The sequence below is a fragment of the Nymphalis io genome, chromosome 4 (assembly GCF_905147045.1).
Source record: "Nymphalis io chromosome 4, ilAglIoxx1.1, whole genome shotgun sequence".
Taxonomy (NCBI): domain Eukaryota; kingdom Metazoa; phylum Arthropoda; class Insecta; order Lepidoptera; family Nymphalidae; genus Nymphalis; species Nymphalis io.
This window is the reverse complement of record NC_065891.1, coordinates 9,416,262-9,443,128: the sequence shown is the minus strand read 5'-3', so window position 1 is coordinate 9,443,128 and position 26,867 is coordinate 9,416,262. Positions and strand designations below refer to the sequence as shown.

General features: G+C 33.3%; 1 protein-coding gene across 2 annotated transcripts; it reads right to left on the bottom strand.

Annotated features, from left to right (window-relative positions):
• Nucleotides 1-1,182: 1,182 nt before the first annotated feature.
• On the bottom strand, nucleotides 1,183-26,769 carry LOC126781816 (low-density lipoprotein receptor-related protein 4). Of its 2 annotated transcripts, none has more exons than XM_050506873.1 (36): nucleotides 26,595-26,769; nucleotides 20,884-21,059; nucleotides 20,564-20,746; nucleotides 20,168-20,286; nucleotides 19,230-19,434; nucleotides 18,797-18,923; nucleotides 14,884-14,990; nucleotides 14,554-14,713; nucleotides 14,113-14,263; nucleotides 13,462-13,772; nucleotides 13,108-13,294; nucleotides 12,863-13,016; nucleotides 12,566-12,775; nucleotides 12,162-12,343; nucleotides 11,436-11,599; nucleotides 11,209-11,346; nucleotides 10,721-10,826; nucleotides 10,502-10,652; nucleotides 10,124-10,285; nucleotides 9,773-9,988; nucleotides 9,461-9,650; nucleotides 9,299-9,389; nucleotides 9,025-9,187; nucleotides 8,805-8,938; nucleotides 8,653-8,740; nucleotides 8,472-8,577; nucleotides 8,082-8,385; nucleotides 7,663-7,991; nucleotides 7,462-7,585; nucleotides 7,286-7,380; nucleotides 6,964-7,207; nucleotides 6,566-6,824; nucleotides 6,108-6,302; nucleotides 5,821-5,984; nucleotides 3,917-5,233; nucleotides 1,183-3,797 (listed from the first exon to the last, which is right to left on the bottom strand). In XM_050506873.1, exons 2-35 carry the CDS (start codon nucleotides 20,972-20,974, stop codon nucleotides 5,102-5,104), a joined length of 5,742 nt encoding a protein of 1,913 aa, XP_050362830.1. In that variant the 5' UTR covers nucleotides 20,975-21,059; nucleotides 26,595-26,769; the 3' UTR covers nucleotides 1,183-3,797; nucleotides 3,917-5,101. The 2 variants fall into 2 exon arrangements, with proteins under 2 accessions (XP_050362830.1, XP_050362831.1); XM_050506874.1 differs by having other exon boundaries at nucleotides 20,884-21,056.
• Between the last annotated feature and the right edge of the window lie 98 nt (nucleotides 26,770-26,867).

Sequence of the window (26,867 nt, the reverse complement as noted above, 5' to 3'; positions counted from 1 at the left end):
ATGTTACTTTTGTTTTGATGTAAATTACTTCATAAACGAAAATAGTCAATAGCATAGGGTTTTGTTTCTGCACAAAAAAAAAACTGAAGAATGTTTTTTTTTTAATTGATCAATTGATTAATGATTAATCTAGGCTAGCAATGCGGGTTAACAGCCATTAGTTTAAAAAAATATTCTAGATATTATTACATAGATAAATTAATTAACATATAAATATGTTTCTTTAAAACTCATGCATATTCCCTGTTAATATTATTTTAATAAATTTATACGATTTCCAAGAATATTTTGGTCCATTTTAAGTAACATCGTGTTACTCTAAACAACTTTATAATATTTTATAACTGATATAATCTAATTTGTATTATAGTAATGTATACGTCTCATTGTTCAAATCAAACCAAAGATAAGTTGCCTTCGTAACTTCGACTGTCTTCTATTGCACAATGTAATAATATGTATCTAACGTAAGTTACAATTATGTTATTAATTTTATGATTAATCTTTTGCTATATAAAATCATACGTACTAACTAATAAAATTAAATTTTTGAACTTATCTATGAAAAAATACTAATTAAGTGTTATACTATATTTTGAGCGTTGACTAGGTTTAAATCTAAACTATTGTATATCTAATATATATGCATGGAATATATTAAAAACTGATATGTTTTATATTGTTTTTATTGTATATATATATATATATATCATATATCATTGAAATTCATCTAAAATAGACAACCCCACAGATTAATGTCATAGAGCCTTTTTAATTGAAGGTGTATGGTACTCAGGCTTCCACAAAGCTCGACCACAACAAAACCTTAATAAAACAGTAATGCACCCACACATCATCGCCAAGCAGCAATACTTTGTATTGTTGTGTTTCGGTTTGAGGGTGAGTGCAGAGTGAGCCAGGGTAAATATAGCCTGTTCCAACCGCAAGAGGTGTAAAGACAAAAGTATATTTTGGCTTTGTGCAAGTCCGTCTGGGTAGGTACCACCCACTACATTTCACGTATATCCAAGCCTCAATGGGAAGACATGCGTGATGAGTCTATGAAAGCAGTTGCGGGCGTAGGTATAATAAAACATCGATTTATTCGAATAATTTCTATTTTAATATTCAGTACAATAATAAATTAAATAACAGTTAAACACCTCGTTTAAAGGAGGCATCAGGTGTAAAAACTGTTTTTATTATCTTATCCTTATTAATATAATTTAAAATTATACTTATATAAAATAATTAAAACATTCATCGAATTTGGCATGTACGCATTAACATACGAATTTTAATTCTAATTATGAAAAATGAAAAAAAAATATGTGCGCATTAAGCACCTTAACTGGCAACATTCATACCAATTTTAAAGGAAATAATCATAAAATTATTTCATTGAAAAAATAATTGAAGGCATAAGTAGGTGTCATGAAACAGAACAATGATATTAATTAATTTGCAGTTTTCTGTTTTTGAGTTGATTAATTACTCTTGTACATATATATAGGCCATGAAGGTACTATTATGTGAATATTGACTTAAAACGTTCATTGATGTAATGAATTCTAAAAGTTTAAAAATGCGACATAACACCTTTATCCACTTAGGTCTTCAATTCACAGGTAAATATTTTTCACTCGATAGCTTCAAAGCATCTGTATCACAGCACTCAACGTTCTTTCCCTTATTAACTACGCTTGCAAAGTAAATGAGGACATCCATAAAAAGGATGTATATCTAATTTACGATTTAAAAAACTGATTAAAAGCATAGATTTTTTTGTTTATTGTTAAAAAATAAGATACCCATAAAATATAGTGCTATTTGCTTAAGCGTGCGAATGTATCCTATACCCCATGTCCAAACAAAATATAACCTGTCTTAAAATTTAATTGAAATTCTTAATACTTAAGAGACAAACGCCTCTTGGAACGTGGAACTTATTATAATTGGAAACTAATCTATAGCTACAATATTTCACTACATTTTGCAAATTATAAGGCATAAGGAATGTTATCGTTGTATCTTGGCTTTCTTAACATGTTTGCGAGATCTGTAGCTTTAACTCGCTATGTTCTTCCAAAACATTCACACCGAGACAGTTAGGTAATAAAAAAAATATTAATTTGCATAGTTAATACTTAAATAATGGCCTACCTACCTCACACTCGCTGAACTTTGAATTGCCTGATATGTACATATGTACACATTTTTAGATTTTCTTGCAATGTTTACATATTTAAATACCAAGTAATCATCGAACACGAGAGCACTTCCGAAACCTTCAATAAATCAATGGCCCGCGTTACATCTATAAACTTTGAATAAATAACAAAATACATAACAGAGTAAATAGGATGAAGATTTTTTTTGTGATTCAGTTTTAGTCATACTAATGAAACTTACATTTGCTTCAAATCGAGTAATACCATTTTTAAATGAAATACTTAGAAGAGAATTTAATTCTCACATATTTTTATGTATATATACGTATTCCTATATAAATATTACTATTGAGAACATTCTGTTAAAGTAAAAAAACAACATTCCGATTTTTACACTTCAATCGCTTCTGTTCGATTTTAACTAAATTATTATAGTTTATATCTATTTCTTATATCTAAAGTATTTCAGGCAAATTAAATCGCTTGATTAAAAAATAAAAAAATAGAAAAAAATATCACAAAAATAGTATAAAATAATGTAAGGTTGATCTTTTGATTTAAAACAATTAATCGGTATAGTTTTGTTATCTGTACCCCGAGTGTAAGTATACGCTGAAAATCAAAAAATAAATATTTGCGTAACCTTAAAAGTAAAGAGTATCCACGACAGCGAATTCATTATTACATAGGAGTGTACTATATTTGAAATAAAAAAAGTTAGTTTTTTGCGTTACCTGCTATCGAAAATAAATTGATCATTGAATAAACTTAGCAGAATTTTTACGTAAGTCTCAATCACCTGCTGTTTTTGTGATCTAACGATTGTTCATTAATTATTACTCCTCTGCTCAGAGATCTAAAGATCTCGTATAAAAAAATTAATAATTATATTAAATGTGCGTAAATCGTACACTCGGGCCACTGTACCTGTTGACTCCCGTCCTAACTCTACCTTAGATTAAAACACCCTGTGTAATGAGCGTCGCGCAATGTCGACAATGATTATTGTGAAATCCAAAAAGTATTCCTTATAAACAGATATAATATATTTCCGATAGCTGATTTTCATATCAATTTTAAAGCAATCTCACATTTAGTAACATCAACTGATTTCATATACAATTCTAATTATTCTAATAAAGAAAAATTGTTGATATGAGATGTATAATCCATTTCAACAGAATTTGTACGAAGGTTATGACATTTTAAACCGTATTTTTACATAAAATAATCTCCGAGTACTTATATTTTTATTGGGTAAAAATATGTTATTTTTATTTTTACAAATAAATTCGAAACGGATTATACAAATTAGTGGCAGCCCTCCAGCTAGCCATTTTAATTCGAAATAAAGTAATATTCACTTTAACGTGATAAAAATAAACTATTATATACAAACCGGTTAGACAAAAAGTCATGATTAGAACTAATTATTTACATTTCTCTTATTGTCACCATATTATCGTGGTGAATTAAATCTAATATCGTACTTTTTATATAAATTATGGAACTAAACCATGTTATTTGAATATAAAAGTGACCTTTATTGACAGAAGGATACGGTACACGCGAAATCTGACGTAAAACAAAAGTCGCTCCTATCCCAAACCTCTTAAACTTATATTCCTAATTGTTATATATATAAATATATATATATATATATATATATATAAAAAAAAATATATATATATATATATATATTTTATATACATATATATATATTATATACATATATATATATATACATATATATGTATATATATTATAATTGTGATTATAACACGGTGTTCTAACAACTGTCGTCTTTGCATCGTTTCCCCTGAGCCATGGGGAAAGCGATTTAAAGTCGACATATACAAAAATAATACGAAGATTTCCTTATATCTACACATTTTAATGTTATCTTTGTCTACTTCCTGAGTGAATTTAAATATTGCATTATGTTTAGTTATATTCATCTTTAAAAACATTGAAAGCGGAATCTAGCAGACAATATCTGCTCGGGTGTAATAGGAGACATAATATTTAATGAAATCTCTAGTACCGAATTTTGGTATTATATATCTATGTAAAAATGGGCGGTAGCCTTAACTACACTATAATCGCATACTGTATTGCAAGATATTTTACTTCTGTGAATTGACTTAATAATGACTTTATTTATACATATTCCAAAATATTAAACGTTGTTATCCCGTATCATTACCATTTTAGCTATTATTAATGATATATCTTATAATTTATTACAACTCTATTCATATAATTACCTTTTCGCAGCATAATGCCCCGAAGATGATTATATGAAAAATTATATTTCTTAGTCTTAAGGCATATTAACGTCCAGTCTCTGAAACGCTGATCAATATCAGATTTACTTTTATATTAAACCGAAACCGAAAATATGTTATTTAACATTAGACTGAATGGTGATTGGTCGGTGGTAGTCCATGACGCGATAAGCGAACAATCAGCGTTCAGTATTTATTCAGATTAATCAATCTAAATTTGCTCATCATTTCAGAATCCGGCGGTAAGAGTGTCAAAAACTCAACATTTTATGTTTTAGTCACTCTTTCATGATATTAGAATTGGTAATCTTGATATACCTTAATATACTTAGGTTGTTACTATAGTATATTATATAGTCGTATTGTAATAATATTCTTCAATATCATCTTACAGTGTTGTTTGCATTTCAACAATAGTAGACGGTACATCTACTCTACAATGTTATGCTGACCTCTACCGCTAGCTACCAGTACTAATTCGACTGATATTTGAAAACGTGATGCGATTCAATTATGAAATGTAGTAGCAAAGCTGATACCGCGAGGCGAGACTCATATGTAACAACTTTTTTTATGGAATTTTCACGTTTTCTAATGTAATCGTATTGCAGGTAATTAGTTAATTGTCATGTCATATGTCATTTAAGAGAATGGATGTAAAGTGACGGGTTCGAAGTCGTCGCTCGCTGGTCTGGGGGGCAAACGGTGTGGGGGAGGAGGGGGCGGTGGTAACAAGCTCGTCCCCTCTGGCATGTATACATTCGTTACGCGACCCTGTTAAAAATTAAAAAAAAATTATAATTTTCATCGATAAAAAGGTTAAAATAATTTTAGAATATGACACTACCTACTTTTTCTTCTGAGCACCATACCACTACTTGTCGAGCGCTTACACCATTATTATTTTATCTTTCGTTTATATAATTGTTATCAATGATGCTTATTCAAAAATATTGAAGATATTTTTGAAACAGACAATCATTGTATAAACAACAGAAGTAAAGGTAAAAATAAAAGACTAAGTTTGTGACCTCGCAAAGTCCTGCAAATATTGGTACTACTGGTGGTAGATTTAAATTAAGGGACTACTTGAATAAACTATATTTTTGATTTTAAATACAAATTGATTTTAAATACATTTAAATTCTTATAAAAATCTTCTGATATGCTATTTTAAATTATAATCCACAAAGCGTGGAAATCTTTTTCGATGATTTTTTGCGGGATAAATATTTAATTACTTTATGTAATACCTAAATCAGACACATTAATTAGAGTGAACTTTAAATAATTTCCAATATGCTTAAAAAAATAATGAGGTAATCAAGTACCATGTCATGAATTTTGAAATCTTCATTTACCTGGCTTTTGTCGTACTTGAATATTCCCTGGAAGCGGTTCTGCCTCCGTTCCATGGGTTCACCTGTGGTGGAGCAGCTATAGTTGGGATTGTGGAAGGAGATATGGCCGCTCGATTCCCTGTAGTTTTCTTTCAGCTCGCCTCCACGATCTTTACGCATTTTAACTGTGGGAAACAGAAATTTTATGTGACTACTTCACTTTTTAAAAGATTGATGAATTTTTGCTCGAGCAAATATTTTTAAAAGGGCGTATGCAACTGCTGATAAACTTAGTTCTAAATACTCACTGCAGACAATTAGTGCTACCATAATGAGTATTATAATAAAAATAGTTGTTGCTAGTCCGATGATAATAGCTCCGATGATAGTTTTAGGAGCGGCGGTAGGAGTTGGCGCCATGTTGTTATTGATCTCAACATCAGCATAGTCGTAGAATGCTGGATAATGAGATGGCATTCGCAAGCCTACACGAAGTTTTGGTGCTAAAATTTAAAACATATAATATTTAAAATATTGTCACATTATTACTTTGAAAAAGAAGACTCCTTAAGAGCATAGAACATTTTGAAAGTATTTTCTTTCATTATTTAAATAAAATGATTGTAAAATAGAACAACCAATAATAAACAATGTTTAATATAATAATTGATGATGCAACTTTTTATATCAAATAGATATATTTTTGAAATATTACGTTACAATTTTGTAAAAATATTATTTCATACCAGAATATGATGACACTTACTAGTTGAGCATGTTTTTTCACCGAATGCGTCTGGACAAGCACATACATAGTCGTGACCTCTAAACAAGCAGAGATGAGAACATCCACCATTATCTTCCTTGCAAGGATTCCATCCGTGTTGTTTTTCAGACGACACTGCTTTAATTTCCATTACCATTTCCAAATCAGTTCGTATAGCAGTCACGTTCTTTCCTGTTCTCTTGTCAGCTCTCATAATTGACTTTTTATACCAATCAGTCCAGTATATATACTCATTAAACTGAAAAAAAATTGAACTTGTACTATGTCGACAATAGTGCGAAAAGAACATTTAAATTTTATTAAGGTTGCAATTATTTTTGTAAAACATGTAATAAAAATTACGTGTAGAGTAATTATTACACTCTTTGTAATCTTACTTGAGTCATTCCGAAAGGATTTTTAGCTTCTGGAACTAACTGTACCCTATGTTGGCCATTTAAGTCAGATGTATCAATTCTATCTTTTAAAGCATCAGTCCAATACAATCTTCTATCTTTATAGTCTATAGTGATGCCATTCGGGAAGCCTAGGTCATGATCCACAAGAACTTTTCTTTGGCTGCCGTCCAAAACCGACCTTTCAATGTTAGGACTTTCACCCCAATCGCTCCAGTACAAATACCTTAAAAAGCAGAATATTTTTTGTGAATTTTATTATTGAATTTAATGTACATATATATAAGTGGTTTCAGTTTTATACCCTTTAGCTGGAAATACCGCGATTGCCCTGGGCTCCGTTAATCCAGGTATCAACGTTTTTCTACAGGTCCCATCAATCCTTGCAACTTCAATAACCTAAACCGAAAATATGTTATTAATATATAATTTTAAACTTATTATATACTTTACCAAAATAATTTGATACATAGTGCACACCTTATATTCATTATCCGACCAGTAAATATTATTAGCAATCCAGTCCACTGCAAGACCATTAGGTGTATCGAGTCCTGTATCTATAACTATTTTAGACTCTCGCATGTCTTCCATACTGATTGATCTAAAAGTATTTATTTCGTCATTAATATACACATTTTTTTCTTATATCTATTAAAGTATTTGAAAATAATCACAAACCTTATAACATTTTTATTTACATCAGTGAAGAATACAATTTTTTTCTCCCAATGGTAATCGACTGCGACTGAGTTTTGGATATGTTTCACAGGGAGTGTTACGTCCCATTGTTCCGGCGTGTCCAAAGAAATCATTGCGATGCTCCCTCTAGCAGCGAATACTAAGAAATTTTCTGGGTGTTTCTTACATATTTTCGGATTGTATTCTGTTTCATTTTCGAATGATAGCCCTGTAGGACACGCACAAGTATATCCTTGAGGTGATCTTAAACAGAGATGAGAACACCCACCATTGTTTATTCCGCAGGCGTTTTCTAAAATATGATCTCCCTGTAAATACATAAATGTATGTCAGAAAATCATTTATTTATAATAAAATCAATTTAAACCAAAGTATGTTATAATACATTTACAATATACCTGAATAGCACGTATATCCATAAGCCCTTCGAGGTTTTCCCGTATCGTCAACTGCTCTTGACCATTCGACTTATCTGCTCTATGAAGAGATTTGGTTTTCCAATCAGTCCAGTATATATGTTGACCGACTATCACAATACCGTAAGGATAAGGAACTTGACTGAGAAGCGTACGACGGTCGTGGCCATTAAAATCCGAACTTTCAATAGTTAAGACTTTTGCATCATTCCAGTAAAGACGACCTTCGATCCTATCAATTGCGAGTCCATTTGGCCATTTAATGTCTGTATCCACGATAATTTTCCTACAATTTTATTATACATTAAAAATATTTGATAACATGAATTCGATTACGTATAAGATACATAAAATCACATTAATAGTAATAACCTATTTTTGCCATCCATATCGGCTCTTTCAATTTTCGCTGACGTTCCCCAATCAGACCAAAACATATAGCCGTATTCATAATGCAACGCTATGGCTCGAGGGGAATCTGAAATTTTATGCAACAGTATATTTACTGCAGATATAGAAATGGAAGTTTAAGTGATGCTCAGTATTGTTTTACCTAATCCAGTCCAGACAAGAACTTTTCTATTCATTCCATCAAGTTCTGCCACTTCAATACTATTTCGACCACCGTCAGTCCAATATATCTGACAAAAAAGTATTTATTAGTATATATATACATAAATTTGTAAATTCCAAAAAGATACAAACCTTTCTTCCTGCAGAGTCAATAGCAATACCATCAGCTGTATGTAGACCCCTCTCTATAATCGTCTCATTTTCCTTACCATCTTTATTAGCACACTTGATTTTCCTCTCTCCAGTATCAGTCCAATAAATGAGACCTATATAAATAGTAATATATATTTCCCGTAATATTAACTTAATACATTATTAAATTATCTTCTTTGTTAATATACTGTCTATTTACCCGTTCTTTGATCCACATCAACACCAAGTGCATTCTTCAGCGGTGGTAATGGAAGAACAACGTCAACTAGATATGGCACGTCCAATGATACAATTCTTATGTCTACGCGATGAGCAAATATCAAAAAGTTGATCGGTCCGTTAGTGCATGTTCTTCCATCATTCTACAAATAAGATACCAACTTAAAAACAGTTTACAATTAAACGATTTTCATTTTTTAAAGTTAACATTATATTTATATTTTATTCGTATATAGCGCTAATCAAAAACCTACACTTAATCTTATTCCAATAGGACAGGCGCATGATCGTCCTTCCGGTTTTAGAAGACACAGATGAGAGCATCCACCGTTGTTCTTGCTGCATCTGTTAAATGAGTATAGTTATGAAATCGAATCTTTATGTTCTATTTTATAACACTGAAGATATATTTTTACCTATTTACGCCTCCCCGTCTTTCCTTGTGAAAGACTCTAACATCCATAAGTCCCTCTACTCCAGCTCCGAGTGTACGACGATTTTTCCCAGTGAACTTGTTTGCCGCTTGAATAGATTGCGTATCCCAATCGGTCCAAAAAACTTCATCGCCATATAGATCTAGTCCAAATGGATGCGGTAAATGTTGTCCTGATAAACAAAAAATATGTTTACCAATATTTCAACATTAGTTTTAAGTAAGATTACCCCCATTGCTTTAATCATAGTTTTTGGTAACTATTATATTTGGACAGTTATAAAAAGGTTCATACCGATTAAAATAGTTCGGCCAGTTCCATCAAGATTGGCATACTCAATAGTTCGGTTGCCACCATCCGTCCAATAGATGCGATTGTTGGTCAAATCTAATGCCAGACCGTTTGGCCATGTCATATTACCGAAGATAAGCTTTCTTCTGTTGCCTCCATCCATGTCAGCGCGTTCAATACAAGGTTCGGAGCCCCAGTCGGACCAGTACATGATGCCCCCTAAAAGTGGTTAAGTATATTTTTGAATCAAATTCATTATTATTTAGAGGACAATATGTTTACTCCATAAATAAGATAATATAAAAAAAAAAATTACATATACTTGTACCTCAAATGCGTTCAACTGAACATTACCTTTAGGGTCTAGTACAATGTCTCTGGGCTTATCAATATTTTCCCAAGCCAACAAAGTTCTCATTGTGCCGTTAGTATTAGCTACTTCAATCCTGTTAGTACCGGCATCAGTCCAATACAGTTTGTTGGTTAACCAATCATAAGCGAGTCCGGCGGGCGAAACTAAGATAGAGATAAAAAAAATTGCCAAGCTTTTATAAATATAATACGTAATACATAGTTTTAATTGTGTCCAAAAACTGAAACATCATTATTAATGCAAAGAGTTTTATTCTTACTTAAACTACCTACGAGTATATTAAGGAAAACATGAAATAGTATGTAATGTAATAAATAAATACAAGCGAGCATATCGTTGTATTCACAATCAAAACTTACTCAAATTGGAGCCAATAACGATAATTTGTTGAGATCCGTTCAAATAAGCTCTATTAATCGTATCTTTTTCAACATCAGTCCAAAATATTGAATTGCTATTATGATCCCAGTCAAGTGCGACGGCCGATTTAATATTTTGCACAGGAATAACCTAAATTTTTAAAATAACATTAATTTTATACATAATTAAGAAAATACACTATATTTATAAATATTTACCATGTCCAACGAATCCATTTGTTTTCGAGGATGCAGTTGCTTTAATCTTATGTCCTTACGTCGTGCGTAGAGTAGCAACTTTTCCGGTGTTTCTTCACAAGTTCTTCTGTATTTTAATATAATATTTTATACATTATTATGTACAATATATTATAATGTAACAGTATGTTTTTACATTATAGAGACGATAAAGTGCTATTACTTACTTGATATTACAAATTCATTAATTAAAAATTGAATTCATAATATCGTTTGTTGGCATAAATTGTGATATTATTGTTCAGTGAGTGATTTGTTAAGCAATGATTTGTCTTATTCTTTCGAATGTCAAATCAATAAAATAATGACAGAATTAGTTCATGATCAGTGTTTAACTAGACAGCCTCTGAGCAACGTTTATAAGTAAAGCCGTAATTGAATATAAATATTAATAGCCCATAAAAAGAAACCTATTTGTTAATAAATATTACATCATAATTTTTACTTACCCGTCTATGTTTAAATTGAAACCAATATGACATCGACAGGTGTAACCGTTAGAATTGGGAAGGCACAGATGTGTGCACCCACCGTTATTAGAGCCACATCGATTCTTGTAAGTTTGAATTTGCCGTAATGGATGATAGCTATATTTAAAAATTACAAATCATTTTAATTATTTCACTAATTATATGTAATGTTAATAATCAAAGCCGACAATCTATACATTTTTTACCTTTTAATATCCATAGGCATATGCAAACTTGCATGAACAGATTGCATTGCCATACCAGTTTTTTTGTTCACGGTTGATATACTCTTCGTATGCCAGTCAGTCCAATATATCGCGTCTTCGAATAGTGTTAGTGCAAAAGGGTGTGGTAATCCTTTGCTCGCAACCTTTAAACAAGTTCAGAAATTAACAAAGATTAGATTAAAGGAATCAGTCATCATGGAGTGGTAAATCCGACACAACCAGAAAGAGTTCAGACGCAGGAACTCTTGACGTGCTTTCTGAGGTATAGAATTGTAAGCACTTGCAATTTCCAGACGCTGGGCTGCTAATTTAATTTAATATATATTTATTTTGCCAATTTCTCGTCAGATAAACCCTATAGATTTTATTGACTCGACCTGGGAATTAAACCTAGAACCTTGGGACCTGCGGCCTTAATTAACCGCTTGATCAATGGGTTAATCAAGAAATATTATAAATATATTTAAGTTACTTTTTGTATTCCTTTACTTGGTAACAATATAAAATTATTATTCCAATTTTATACTTAAGATTACAAAGCTTACAGAAAATAAAGGAAAAACATTCATAATGTAATTATTAATAATTACATTTTATCAAGTGACACACACATATTTTATTTTACGTAAGTATATCATTTATACCATAACAATATTATCTAAAATATTTACATTTTCGCATGATTAAATGAGGTATAAAACTTACACGTTTCCTTTCTCGACCATCGAATGTAGCTCTCTCTATATTATGATGCTTAGCATCTGCCCAATATATCTTAGAATCCATATAATCAATGGTCAAACCATTAGGCCAAAATATTTCATTAACTATTACGGTTTTTCTATTACTTCCGTCCATATCTGAACGTTCTATCTTCGGATTCGGACCTAGTGTTCATTAAATAAATTTCATACATTATAATAAATAATTAACCGCCATATTGGTATTAAATTATATTATATTTACGTTATTTAGTCAATAAAGAATTTTTTTTTCCATACTAATTAAAACTGTTATATAATTTTTAATTTTAAATAAAAGTTCTGCATTGGCTCAAATTTTCTTATATAATAACTATAATCCCTAATACTAGATTCAACTGTACTTACCCCAATCGGTCCAAAATAAAATCGCATCTCCTGGATGAACAACAATAGCTCTTGGCTTGTCAACATCGCTAGCAGCTAACACAGCTCTTTGGGATCCGTCTAACGTTGCGACTTCCACCCTTCTCGTGCCAGAGTCCGTCCAGAATAACAGATTGTGAATCCAGTCCACAGCTACGCCGCCTGGTGCTTCCAATCCCCAACGAATGACATCTGTAATTAACGGAATGTATTGAGTTGTCATATAATAAATTTTTCGAAGGCTAAATGTCTTGTAATGTAATGTTTGTTTTAACTAACCTGACATGTTGTTACTATTCATATGAGCGACTCTTATAACCTTCATATTATTTTCAGACCAAAATACTAATTTCTTTTCATAATGGTAATCTAAAGCCACTGCATTGTGTAGTCCCTTGAAAATTGACATGTAGTTATCTCCAGTAAGCCAAACCTAAAAGAAATGTAAGCATAAATAAAAACCTTTTTTAAATAGATTAACGAAAAATAAGAAAATCTAAATAAATAAGAAAATAATGGTGTACCTGACGAATTCCAACTCGGTTAGAAAACAAAAGTGTTGGTGACTGCCCAGTTGCTTTACACGACCTTTTGTCTGGCCTAAGAACGTAACCTGTCATGCATCCACAATGAAAACTCCCTGGAACGTTGGAACATGTCTGCGAGCAAACTGGGTCTTGTTCGTACATACACTCGTCGACATCTCGACAACTGAAACCATGTCATTATCCTTTAGTCTCTTGAAATCTTGTTTTTCCTTTGATTAAATCTCATGTTAGATTAAAATATCTATACTACTTATAACATATGTAGTAGCTTAAAAGAACGTACGTAAAGTATGACACTATTAAATCGACTTAGAGATAAATTAGACATACCTGATACCATCTGCTTCTAACACGTATCCTATAGGACAAGCGCAGCTTGGAGTACCATCGAACGTGGTGATACATTGTTTCTCACACAAGTCTTCTGGTCCGCATTGCCTCTTGGTAGGGCATTTCTGTTCATCATCACCTTGAGGACAATCGTTCATACCATCGCAAACATGTTTTCTATTAACGCAATTCTTGAACGCGTCATTGAATATAGATGTGCACATATACTGGTCCTCTTCACAAGACACTTTACAATCTTTTTCGTCTTCGCCGTTAGAGCAATCAGAAACACCGTCACAGAGCCAGGTTTTCTGATATAGCATTTAAACAATATATTTTATTTGTTTGAAACGAAAAAAGATAAATAAAATATTAATTTAGGGCAGTTTATTTAATACATTTTAATACAAAAAATAATTATATATATAATATAAAATTCAGTTATAATATTATCAAACTTTTCTTACTGTAGAAAGAAACCACAAAGATTAAAAAATTACAAAACGTGGATACAACCTAATTAATAAGTTGTATAACTTAGGCGGCCTTATCGCTACATAGCTATCTTTTCCAGGCAACGTACATATGAGCATGCAAATGCGACACAGTAAAGTAGGTATGTGATAAATGACGGTGTAACATGAAACATACTGATATGCAGCGCCGGTCTACACAGGTGTGCTCATCGGTGGTGCAATTACGTATGCCGTGCGGCTCACAGTTGATCTCATCGTCACCCTCCGAACAGTCTCGCTCCAAGTCGCAGCGCCAGCGGTTTGGGATGCACTTGCCATCATTGCATCTAAACAGGAATACATTTTATTATGACAATGTGCATTCTTAGTAAATAATATAATATACGAAACGTACAAGTCTAATATTTCTTTTACACGGGGTTCGTTTATCAACCTTATGAATAACCAGAAAACAGCCGTTTGACCAACGTATCTGTTATTCCGATTATTTAAAATAAAAAATCTGGAATTTCCAATAAGGCGTGAACATCACTTAACATTTATAGGTGTTAGAATTCCTATATATTTATTGTAATCATGGATATGTTTTGTAAAAAGAAGTTCTTGATTGACACACCTAAATTCAGTTGCACTGCAACTTCCAGGTACAATGGGACAGGAGTCCTCATCTGTCCAATCTCCGCAGTCATTGTCTCCATCGCACTGGAAATCTTTACGTACGCAGTTCTTGTTATTGCATTGTATTTCGTTTTCGCCACATTGGAGAAGATCCATAGCTGAATGAAAATAAAGTAACCAGTTACTTTGGTCTGTAAAAAATATATCATACAAAATTGTACAAAATATTTTATTGATTGATTTATATTGAACAATTTCATGCGTTTATTAAAATTATCATCTTTAAAGTTTATTTTGACATTACTATATCTTAGTTAAAAAATCTTACGACAGTCAGCTTCGTCTGAACTATCAGGACAGTCTGCTTCTTTGTCGCATCGCCAATGAATCGCCAGGCATTCACCAGATGCACACGTGAACTGATTAGCTCGACATCTATAAAATTAGAATGGAAAGCAATTACTCCTTACGTACATGCATTTGAACTTTTGAATTTCTTAATGTTGTTTACGCTATTTAATTTTTAATGTTGTTTGCCTTTAAAGATGAATCCCTTCGAAAGACTTCGTGTTTAAGTTGTTAACTTGAAATGCTTAGTGATAAGTTGATGGTGTAACTATCTAAATAAATAAATAAAATATAGGTGTCGTTAAACGTTACAAACGCCGGCGGGAGGTGACGGGAAGTTGGTTCGGTAGGCTCGAGTAGGCTGCGGCGTTCCACAGGGGTTGGCCAAATTCTGTGGAACGTCGGCTTCGATTGGCTCCTGTGAGTTCCCGTCCTTCCCGGTGTGAGGGTGCTGTGTAATGCTGATGGTACTCTCATCACCGCGACGGGGCGGCACGCCTGACAGAAGTCGAAACAACTCTCACCGTGGATTAGATGGAAATGCTGGGCCTGAGGGTCTCAATATCCAAAACGGAGGCCCTCCTGTCCACGGTCCACGGAGAGGTCCCCCACGAGGGCGAGTATCACTGTCCACGGGACTGTGATAAAAGTAAAGGCCCAGAAGTATCTGGGCCTAATCTTGAACGGAAAATGGAGCTTCGGGCAGCACTTTGTCCAACTAGGCCCGAAGCTTATCAACGCTGCTTACTACCTTAGGCCACTTCCTACCTAACTTGGGAGGGCTGGAAACACCATGTCGGCACCTATGCGCCGGTGTGGTGCGTTCTATGGTGCTGTACGGTGCACCCATTTGGGTGGACACTCTCACCTTGGATGCTTCTCGCGAGCGATCCGCCCTGGAAACTCCAGGCGGAGGTGTTCGCAGAAGTGTACCGGTTTCGGGTGGAAGCCAGAGCATGCGGCAACCGTCCAGGATCCACGGAGGTGGGGCGAATCAGGGCTCTAGCCCAACAAGTCCTGATTCGTAAATGGGAGGAGGACCTGAGGTTCCCATCAGCAGGCCTGACGATAGTGGAGGCGATCCGCCCTCACATGAGTCGCTGGGTAGCAAGGAAAAGCAGTACACGGTAGGCTGACGCAGGTGCTTACCGGACATGGCTGTTTTGGTAACCTGCACGGGATAGCGAGGCGGAAAGTATTACCCTAATGCTACGTGTGTGGTGCAAACAAAAATCCAAAATCTCTACTAATAGCAGCTTATTTTATCGAAAAGACGAACTAAGCTTTGAATGAGGAAGACTTGGATATAAATTAGATCAATTTATCACCCTTGTTAAATAAATAAGTCATTTTCGTATTAAAATCAATAAAAGAAATTGGTTCTATTTAGATCTTTAAAAGATGATTCGCGTGAAACGTTTATTCAATGAAATCGCTAGGTTGTTTAATAATATACGCCAATAGGCACAGTTGTATTAGTAGCGATAAAATTGGCATTTTTATAAGAAATTTTTATTATATAATAATTAAATAATGTAATTAAGTTACTAGCATTAAACATTTTGGATCTATTAAAGAGTCGCCCACGGAAGTCAGATATATCGGGTCGCCTTTACAAGACACAAGCTTGCGCGTGGGCGCGTCGTCATGGAACCCGAACACCCCTTCCCTTTCCATTTCAGTTCACCCCCACCCGAGCGCCTGAGCTCCCCCGCTCGTTCCCTTACACCCCGCTTATTGATCTCTCGGCCGGTACCAGCCCGAAGCGCGCTAGTGACATAACAAAAAGGCGGTCAAAATGGAGTAGACTGCGATTATTTTATGTTGTAATTATTTGATTTTAATCTGGTTATATCTTTTAAATTCTCTTAAAACCCTTCATCAGAGACAAATAGTACATACAATGTTTTTAATTTAGACGTATTCCGATGTAGGGCCGAATATAAATTTTTTTTCATAGAAGAATATTTGAAAGTTATAGTCGTTTTGTTTAATTTTAACGGTAAACAAAAATAGTGGCTCTGTTTAAATTTAGCTGATATTATTTTTAGAAAGAGCTAAGACAGAATATATTTACAAATGACGTAAGGATTTCAAGCCAGCTATTTACCATATTAAATTAAGCGATTTGCAAACTTGCATTATCCCCTTCTATTATTTCGACATCCCATTAATGGTGACGTTTTCATCACTATAACGTCACGAACAACTTTAGAATAAAGAATGATTAGGGCTACCATGGATTATGGCTTAAAAATAGCGGTGCTACAATGTTTAATAAAAATCGTAATGAATTATAAAATTTATCTTTTTGCTAAAAATTACGCTACTGTATAAAACAGAGATAGACAAACATATATTTTATTTTGTAATATTAACAATATATAAGTTTATATCTTGAAAAATAAAACCTTCTAAATCGAATTTAACGAAATTTTATAAATACTTTGTTAAGTTTTAACGTGTCGGAAGAAATTGGAAACCGATATCATCATTTATTCACAATATACATATGTATATACATTATGTGAACAAATGATGATATTACGGGACGGGACGGAATAAACTTGAGCGATCGTTATGTCCTCCTCCTGACCGATGTCGGGTATCTTTGACGGATACTATTCAACTGCATCGGATGTTTCAATGCACAAGTTTTTAGGACAAAAAAAGATTCACTCGCTATATGAACTCTTATAGTTCGATGGGATGGAAGCCAACAGGGCCGTGGAGAGATCAAACGAAGGACCGCATAGTCCTGAGTTGCTACTGAGAATTTCTTGACAAAATCTAATATCTATTGTCTACCCAACGCGGACATTATACACAAGATCAACTACATGGTAAGTGGTCACCAACGCTCATAGACATTAGCTTTGTAAGAAATGTTAACCATCGTTTACATCGAAAATGTGCCACCAACCTTGCGAACTAAGATGTTATGTCCTTTTTAACTGTAATTACACTGGCTCACTCACCCTTCAAACTGGAATGTAAAAATACTAAGTATTGCCGTTTAACGGTAGAATATCTGAGGAATGGGTGGTACCCAACTAGACGGGCTTGCACAAAGCTTTACCACCTAGTAAACTACAATCTCTGCATCGGCCACAAAAATGATATATATATTTTATTTATATATATTTTTAATATATTTTCTACAGCGTTTATATCTAACGTTTTTGACACTGTAAACCATATTTATTGTATTTCATGACAATATTTATTTGTCTTGATGTGCTTAAAATGTTGATACTTTGATGAATGACAAAATTGCAACGCTGTCATAAAATCGCTCGCGCTCTACAAAATACTCAGGAACAGAGGTTATGTACAGACATATATTTCGTATTTTTGTGTTTGTGGAAGAATTCTCTAATCTCTACTTCTTATAATGAATGTAAGTCGATAGTGTCAATCAGGTCATCGCTATTTATATTAAAAGAAGTAGAGATTGATGATTAGTGATTTTGTATTTGATATGCCAAGATATTAATTCTACACGGGTTCGCAAATATAGCGCTAAATTTTTACTATAGAAGATATTTCGGTAACGTTAGTTTAAAAAAATCAAATGGTATCCCTAGTCAGGAGGGGATTCGAGGAAGCAAGGGGAAACTCTATTATATGCAATATATATGAGAGTACTCAGCACTTAATACGTTTTGTTTGTTCAATTAAATGATGTTTTAGGGGAATGGTGACGGGGTTTAGTGTTTTTTATTATTATTTTAAAGTACCTCGTGACAATTAGTATGTACCATGAAAAATGTGGCGTTAAACGTCATAATGTTGACGTGACGTCTTAATTATATTATCGTTAGTAGTATGATACACGCAAAAAGAAGAATAATATAATAAAAAAGGTAATAGATCAATAGGTTTCTACTTACTTGGGCTTAGGACAGTTTGTTTCGTCAGAGTTATCTCGGCAGTCGTTATCACCGTCGCAGAGCCAGTCCGAGTGGATACAAAGTCCATTGGCGCACTGGAACTGATTCGATGAACAATTGTCTCCACCTGTTCATTTTAATATCATTTAAATATTTTTAATACCTTTGGTTAGAATAAGGCGTTAGAATAGGATTTTTTATTATAAATCGAAATTAATTAATTTCTGTACCTAATATAAATAAAGCGGTTACCTTTCTACTTAGCGGTTATATTTTTTTTAAACACTTTTTTTATTTAATTTAATAAATAGTTTGACTGTCAAGATATTACCACTATTATTTGTCTCAATATAAATGAATATTACTTTACTTAACATTTCATTTTTCAGGGTAATATATAATAAATTAAACCCGCAATGTAAATCCTTCTCACCACATTGAGATTCATCTGAAAAGTCTCCACAGTCGTTATCTCCATCGCAGATCCATTCGAGAGCGATACACACGCTAGTCGTATGGCATATCGTACGGTTTTCGTGTTCGTCGCAAGATGGCGTGCATCCTACTTCATCTTCAGATCCCTCGCAGTCTACTTTGCCATCGCAACGTTTTTCCATAGGAATGCATTTGCATGTCTCCTGTTGAATCATCATTTTACATCAATAAGCTGGTACAAATTAAAATAACGTTGTACTAACTATATAATAATGCCCTACATATTATTAAACAAAGCCTCTCCCCGCCGTTTATGTCTGTCTGTCTTTCAGTAAGCTCAAAAACTACAGAACTACTTTTTAACCGTTTTCACGAATAAACGAGGAGTGGATCATGAGATCATAGTTGAGGTATATAATTTATTAAAGTATTTTGTAATTTGACTGAAATATGACGATGTTTGTTAAACATTTCGAAAAGTCGTGCTAACTGGGAGTTTTACTGGCGTGCTTAGCGAAAACTGAAATTGTTATAATATTATACTTTATATTAGCCCTACTGGTAGTAGGGCTTTGTGCAAGCTCGTCTGGGTAGGTACCACCCACTCATCAGATATTCTACCGCAAAACAGCAGTACTTGATATTGTTGTGTTTCGGTTTGACGGATGAGTGAGCCAGTGTAATTACAGGCACAAGGGACATAACGTCTTAGTTTCCAAGATTGGTGGCGCATTGGCGATGTAAGCAGTGGTTAAAATTTCTTACAATGCCAATACCTACGGGCGTTGGTGACCACTTACCATCAGGTGGCCCATATGCTGGTCCGCCTACCTGTACTATTAAAAGAAAATTATATACTACGCTAGAAGCGTTTTATGCAGACCCCTATTCTACCCGTGCGAAGCCGGGACGGTTACAAAGTATTTTATACATTACCTGACATGTAAATAACTCTTTTGAACACGGTATATGACATCCGCCATCATCGGCGTCGTCTTCGATATCATCAGCGACGACGTATGATCCTTTAGGATTCACGTGTATACGACCATTAGCTATAAAAAAAACATGATTTAATTATCACGACAAGGGAGTGGATCAATACATTGAATTATAATTTAATATCAAATGTCAACATCTTAATTAAATTGATATTAATTCTGTGCTTAAAAAATGTAACGCTTACATTTTTTAAACATTACATATATTAAGATTTATATAAAAATTATAGCAGGGATGAATTTATGACACAAATTTTAATTGAAACTGCTATGAGGTAAGCAAGATTGTACTGTTGAATATAATTGTAGATTATTGGTACAAAAAACTCACGATGCCAAGCGTCGACTCGTGTATAAGGGCTGTGTGGTCGGAAACCGGGAACTTGCATGCCAGCCATGCCTATAGCTGGGGGCTGGTAAGGTGGCACTCGACCGATGGCGGAGCGAGTGTCCGGCGGCTCCACCGACCCATTGCTAGGCCGGGTCGCAGCTGGTACCGTATCTTCAGCGTTCGCTGCAAAAACATTATTATATGTTACTATATTCCATGGTTTATATATTTATAACGATGCAAAACTTAAATATATAACTGAAAACGAGCTAAATTCCTATTACATTTTACTCTTCAATATGTGTATTATAAATACTTACTGCATAGCCAGAATATCGCAAAAAAGATTAAATGGACGGCAAGTGGAGCCGGCATGATGACGGCGCCTGCTAAAGCGCGAGAGGATAGCATTTAGGTGACCTGCGCGGAATCCGCGCGAGCTATGACTCTCAGACGCTGCAGCATGGCTCGCCTACACTGCGAACTGCTCACCCTTCTGAAAAGAAATAATTAATTAAAATATTTTATAACTAAATTTTCTTTAATAATTGACGTTGTTTTAAGTGTGACTTCGCTCCTGTTTATTTTTTGAGATAATAAGTTACTTCGTTGCTGCGTGAATGTAGGATAAACCAAATGGTACACTGAGTTATTTATAATATTAAAAATAGTTGCATATTACTACTAGCTGCTCTTCTCGATTTCTCGAAAAGTTAGTTCGTACACTGTAAGAAATATCCTAAAATCCTTTTTCAGCGGAAGCTTACGTAATAAAATGAACCTTCACTTCACATTTTTACATTCTATAGTTTTGGCAGTGCATTGATAGTCGAACAGTATAAATGATTATTATTACAAAGATAAAGAATTATCATGTTTGGTAATTGTCTTAGGTCTAAAAACAATAAGCTGGTATTATCTGTATTGGGCTTGTAGAAATTAATGACAAATTGGAAAATGATGGCGGACGTAGTTATCAGTATCAATTTATGTATATAAGCGTGAATATGAATGTATAAAAGCTATTCTTACAAATTGCATATCAAACATTCAATTAAGTACCGTAGAAGGCATCTGACTTGAACTTTTGTTAAAATATTAAAACATATATAAAATATGTATGTGTTCGAACGAAGAAGACTCGCGAGCTAATGGTCGTATATATTTTTAATAGCAGCAGTATTAATTTTGACAATAAAATGATAGCAACGTAACAACCTATTAATGTCCCACTGCTGGGATAAGGCTTGGCCCTGACCTTGAAAGTGTTTTGGAAATTATTTCACAGCGTTGCTTAAATACGTATAAATAGCAAATTTTTATCTGACACATGCAGGCTTACTCGTGATGATTTCATTTACCGTCGAGTGTGAGATTGATTGTTATGAGCATATATAAACTCAGTAGTATTTGCCCAGGTTTGAATCCAAATATTCATTTATTTCGCCACTGGACTATCTCGGCTTAAAGGTAATATTAAATAAATATTACATAATTATTATTTTAGCAATAACTAAACACAACAGAAGCCGAGATGGCCCAGTGGTTAGAACGCGTGAATCTTATCCGATGATCGTGGGTTCAAACCCGGGCAAGCACCACTGTATTTTCATGTGCTTAATTTGTGATTATAATTCATCTCGTGCTTAACGGTGAAGGAAAACATCGTGAGGAAACCTGCATGTGTCTAATTTCATTGAAATTCTGCCACATGTGTATTCTACCAACCCGCATTGGAGCAGCGTGGTGGAATAAGCTCCACAACCTTCTCCATAAAAGGGAGAGGAGGCCTTAGCCCAGCAGTGGGACATTAACAGGCTGTTACTGTAAACACAACATTCAATTAGTACTCTTGCTATCAAGATGTCACTTATATTAACTTTACGTTATGTTTTTAATTTTTCGTTTATATATTTAAGAAACTCATTAACGTAATTGCTGATATTTAAAAATAGCTGTTCACCCGTATACATAAGTAGTATATGTTTGAGTAACGTAAGAATCTTGTCACCTTTAAATGTCTAAGGTCACCTTATATATATTCGGTCTTTGTGTACTGATTAATTTGGGTTCAATTACACTGAAATTTATTCGGTTGAGTTACATTTTTACTGTTACAAAACGGAAAAGTTTAATATATAATGCTATTCACTGCTATAACAAAGTTTATTTGACAATATTTTTATATCTACTGTCATATCTACATATCTATTTATTCTAAATTTATCTATTTTTAAGTTATAAATAGATCTTCAGTAAAAATTGTTTTATTTGAGGCTTTTGTAGTCTATCATGAAAATCTTGGGGCCAACTAGTACCAATATCTAGCGAAGCATTATAGAGTTTTTTTTTTTTAAAAAAAACCTCTTTTTATATTAGTAATGTTTGCATGTTTTTATTTTATTTTAGCCTATTTGGCGTGTTATCAAATATGCACTAGTATTAACATTAGTTTTAGTAATTTTATCTTGTTTTATCTTTTACTGCATTTAATGATGCATTTGTGTTGGCAGCAAATTTACAAGGCGTAGCCGGAAAAGCAGCGTAAATGAGGCTACGAACTTTTCACCAAATCGCCAAAAATCATATTGTCATCTTATATCTTTTTTATGGTTTTGTACAGTTATTTTGTTTTTTTGTGAATAAAGTTATTATTTGGTGAATAAAGTTCTTTGTTATTAATATTATCTTTTTAAAACCTCTATCTTTGCATATGTTTGAATAAAACATACTGTAAATAACTTGTCTGATAGAGCATCAAAGTGGACAGAAGCGAAAAAGGTAGCGCGCTGGAACGCGCGAGTTTAAATGTGCGAATCAATGCGCAAAATCGCACATTTGGGCGGTTGCTCGAGCATGAATGTAGGTAAAAGCATCGCCATGTGTACTGAGGGCTTTTGGGATGACACCTTTAAGCTATTTTTGTACATTCGTCTTTACCTATTGAATGCATTCAAAATATATATTGCTATAAATCATTAACATGAGGCTAAATTATCGGGTATACCCTGTACAAGTTAGCTTGATCTTTTTTTCCTATTACTAGCCCAGTGATGGGAAACAGATATCTATAAATAGTAGTCGAAAAAAGTAACGTTTTAAAATACTTGTAACTGTGACGAGATGGTGTGGGTGTATTATGTGTGAAATTCTTTATTGCATATATTCTTTATTCGACTTGTATGGCCAGTGGATGGAACGATGGAATGCGTAATTCAAATTAGAATTCAATTTATTTTTTTACCTTATTTTTCTAAAAAGAGTTATACCAGCTAAGGTCCCAAACAAAAGGACCTCCGTTCGTAAATAATAACTTAACAATGATTTTTTTGTAATCGATATTTGCAACAGTTACTGCCTGTTATTCGTGTCCCATCCGTCCGACCGAAGTAACATTGTACAAGCGTCAATTATTTTCAGTGTTCCTATTAAAATTTTACTTTAAAGCAATAAAAAGTCTTAAAATTTTCGGATAACGCTTGAATCTTTAGGGACTTTTGTGTTATATGTATTTTTTTTAAATTTTTACAATTTTTAAAATCATTAAATTAAGAAAATAATATGTTCGTCATTGCAAAGTTATATCGATCAGAAAAATTTACATCTGTCAAAAAGATCATGCTAACTTGTACTGGGTATAATATAATCTAAGTTATATTGCGAAATTTTGTTTTGCTATAACAATGAAAATAGCTATATTGTAAAAATAAGGCGTTGGTGGAATAAAAGCTTTCTTTTTTTGTATGATCACATACATTTTCAATAAGCAAGAAGTTCAATAATACATGTGTATTCAGATTTCAATTCACTTAATCGACTTTATAAATATTTCTCATCAATAACTGGTGACGCTCTATATTGACTATGTTTTATGTCATTTCACTTAATGGAGACGAAATCAACTAACAACATGCTTGTACTTTATGTTTGACCGATTAAACAAATACTTCTATATAAATTACATTTTTTTTTATTTCATTGTACCAGTTGCCATAATGCCGATGAAATCAGTAAATTATCTTTCAAATATATTCATTTAAGTCCAGGTTATCAGTTTTATTATATTGTGTGAGCTTATTTAGTCTTGGAAAGCCGAGATGGCCTAGTGGTAAGAACGCGTGAATCTTAACCGATGATCGTGGGTTCAAACCCGGGCAAGCACCACTGAATTTTCATGTGCTTAATTTGTGTTTATAATTCATCTCGTGCTTGTCGGTGAAGAAAAACATCGTGAGAAAACCTGCATGTGTCTAATTTCATTGAAATTATGCCACATGTGTATTCTACCAACCCGCATTGGAGCAGCGTGGTGGAATAAGCTCCAAACCTTCTCCTCAAAAGGGAGAGGAGGCCTTAGCCCAGCAGTGGGACATTAACAGGCTGTTACTGTTACTGTATTTAGTCTTGAACTGTCGGTTATCGCTTTTATTGTAATAAAGGTTATAATCGTATTAATAGCCTTATAATGTTATAAGTGCAACGCTTGTCTACACAGCAGTCTCTACATTGAAGTTACTTTTTAATTTAAATTAACAATTTGTACACAGCTAAGAAGTGTCTACATAAGAAAACACCCATTCTATAAATAGATATTAACAATGAACTAAGTAACAAGCTATTTATATAAACGTATATAATATTTCTATAGTAATATATTAATATAAATGATGACAATAAAAACTTACCAATGATATATTATAAGCACTAAAAAGTTATAGTAACAAAATCTTACTTTAATTCTTAAAAACATTAGATTTTAAACACATTTTATTTTAACAATTCTATGTAAGTAATAAAGATTTGAACTGAAACTGTCTTTGCTGCTAAAGATATCAATAATCCTTCAGATCACCTGATAACCTTATGTTATATTCTGTTTGAATAACCTTATAAACGAAAATTTGGACGTAATCTTTTTATAGATGCAGCCATATTGAAAATTGTCAACTGTATTGGATTATGTAAAGGCATGCGCGAGTCACGAGCTACTTGTTGAGTCCGATCCATTCACTACGCTCCGCGTCGCGCATTACGCCTCGCCATCTCTCGATCTACCCTTATACACCTGACAGTTGCCACACAAAAATTTCAGTCTCTTATTTTCCTACTCGATTATCTTATTACCGCTTGTCCTAACTCGTGTGTCTTGCTATATAAAACTGATTATACTAAAAAAAAGCATTGATCAACAATCATACTGTAACGTGATACTTAAAGAAATAAATCATTTTAAGCAACCAATAAAAACATTATAGCGACGTGTTAACTATAATTTATATTACGATCTGCAAATAATTATTTATGTTAAGTAAATTACTCTTTTCAATTTCTTATTATGCATCTGCATTAAAATTTTCATCGACTGTAGGAATACTGCGCAAAATTTTCAATTGTATTTATCTATAGCACAGTATCAAAGTAATGAGTACATTTCTTATTAACATTATTACACAAACGAGAGAAACGTTAACATGATTTTCAGTAATATTGATAAAAATGTTTTATCATAGACAAGAATTATAAACTCGTAATGTAATACCTAAAAATCTATAAATAATTAAAATTACTTTACAATGAATATTATAATTTACTTTATAATTAACTCAAAAGACGTATCATTAATAATGATTAGTAAAACTGAACTGAATATTAAATCTAAAAATAACAATAATCATGTACTTAAAATAACTTTATTATGACAATATTTACCGTGTCGCTAGCAAAGCGCGATCAATACGGGGTGGGTGCGCAAGTGCGCCCACGCCCGCCCGCGCCTCGACCCTACCGCTACCCTCGCTGAAACTGAACCTGCCGCCCACTCAGATGACCATGAAATATTTTATACCACGTCAGCCCTGACAAAATCGTTTAATTACTCTATTAATCTGCACTCTTTCTTCTTATTATAATTAATGGCTACGAATTATTTTCGTATTTTTATTATTTTTTTTCGTTTTTAGTATTTTACGATTGATAAAAATATGTATTTCTAAAATCCCTCAAACATAATTAAAAAATATATATTACATACCTTACTTAATGATGGTACATGCGACGCAATATCATCCGAAGTGACTGAACACAACACTAAAACAGAACAATGTCCAGTATAATTTAAACGTATCACTATGGCCCGTAACGCTAAAGGGAAATGCAATAAATGTTTTATAGTTAATTAGCGTTTAGAGCATGAAATATTCTCGTGTCGCGACCGCGGAGGTACTAGGCGATCTGGAACCTGGGACCACCCCCCCGCACCGCAATCGTCCCGCGCAGTCTGCGCTTCGTCGATGAATGGAGCCGC

Excerpts from the sequence above, each read along its gene's own strand:
- LOC126781816 (XM_050506873.1), bottom strand. The coding sequence starts at position 20,974 with ATGCTATCCTCTCGCGCTTTAGCAGGCGCCGTCATCATGCCGGCTCCA. Across the intron at positions 18,924-19,229 it reads TTCAGATGAATCTCAATGTG|GTGGAGACAATTGTTCATCG; the intron begins GTGAGAAGGATT and ends TAAAATGAACAG. Across the intron at positions 7,381-7,461 it reads GGTCGGATAATGAATATAAG|GTTATTGAAGTTGCAAGGAT; the intron begins GTGTGCACTATG and ends TTTTCGGTTTAG.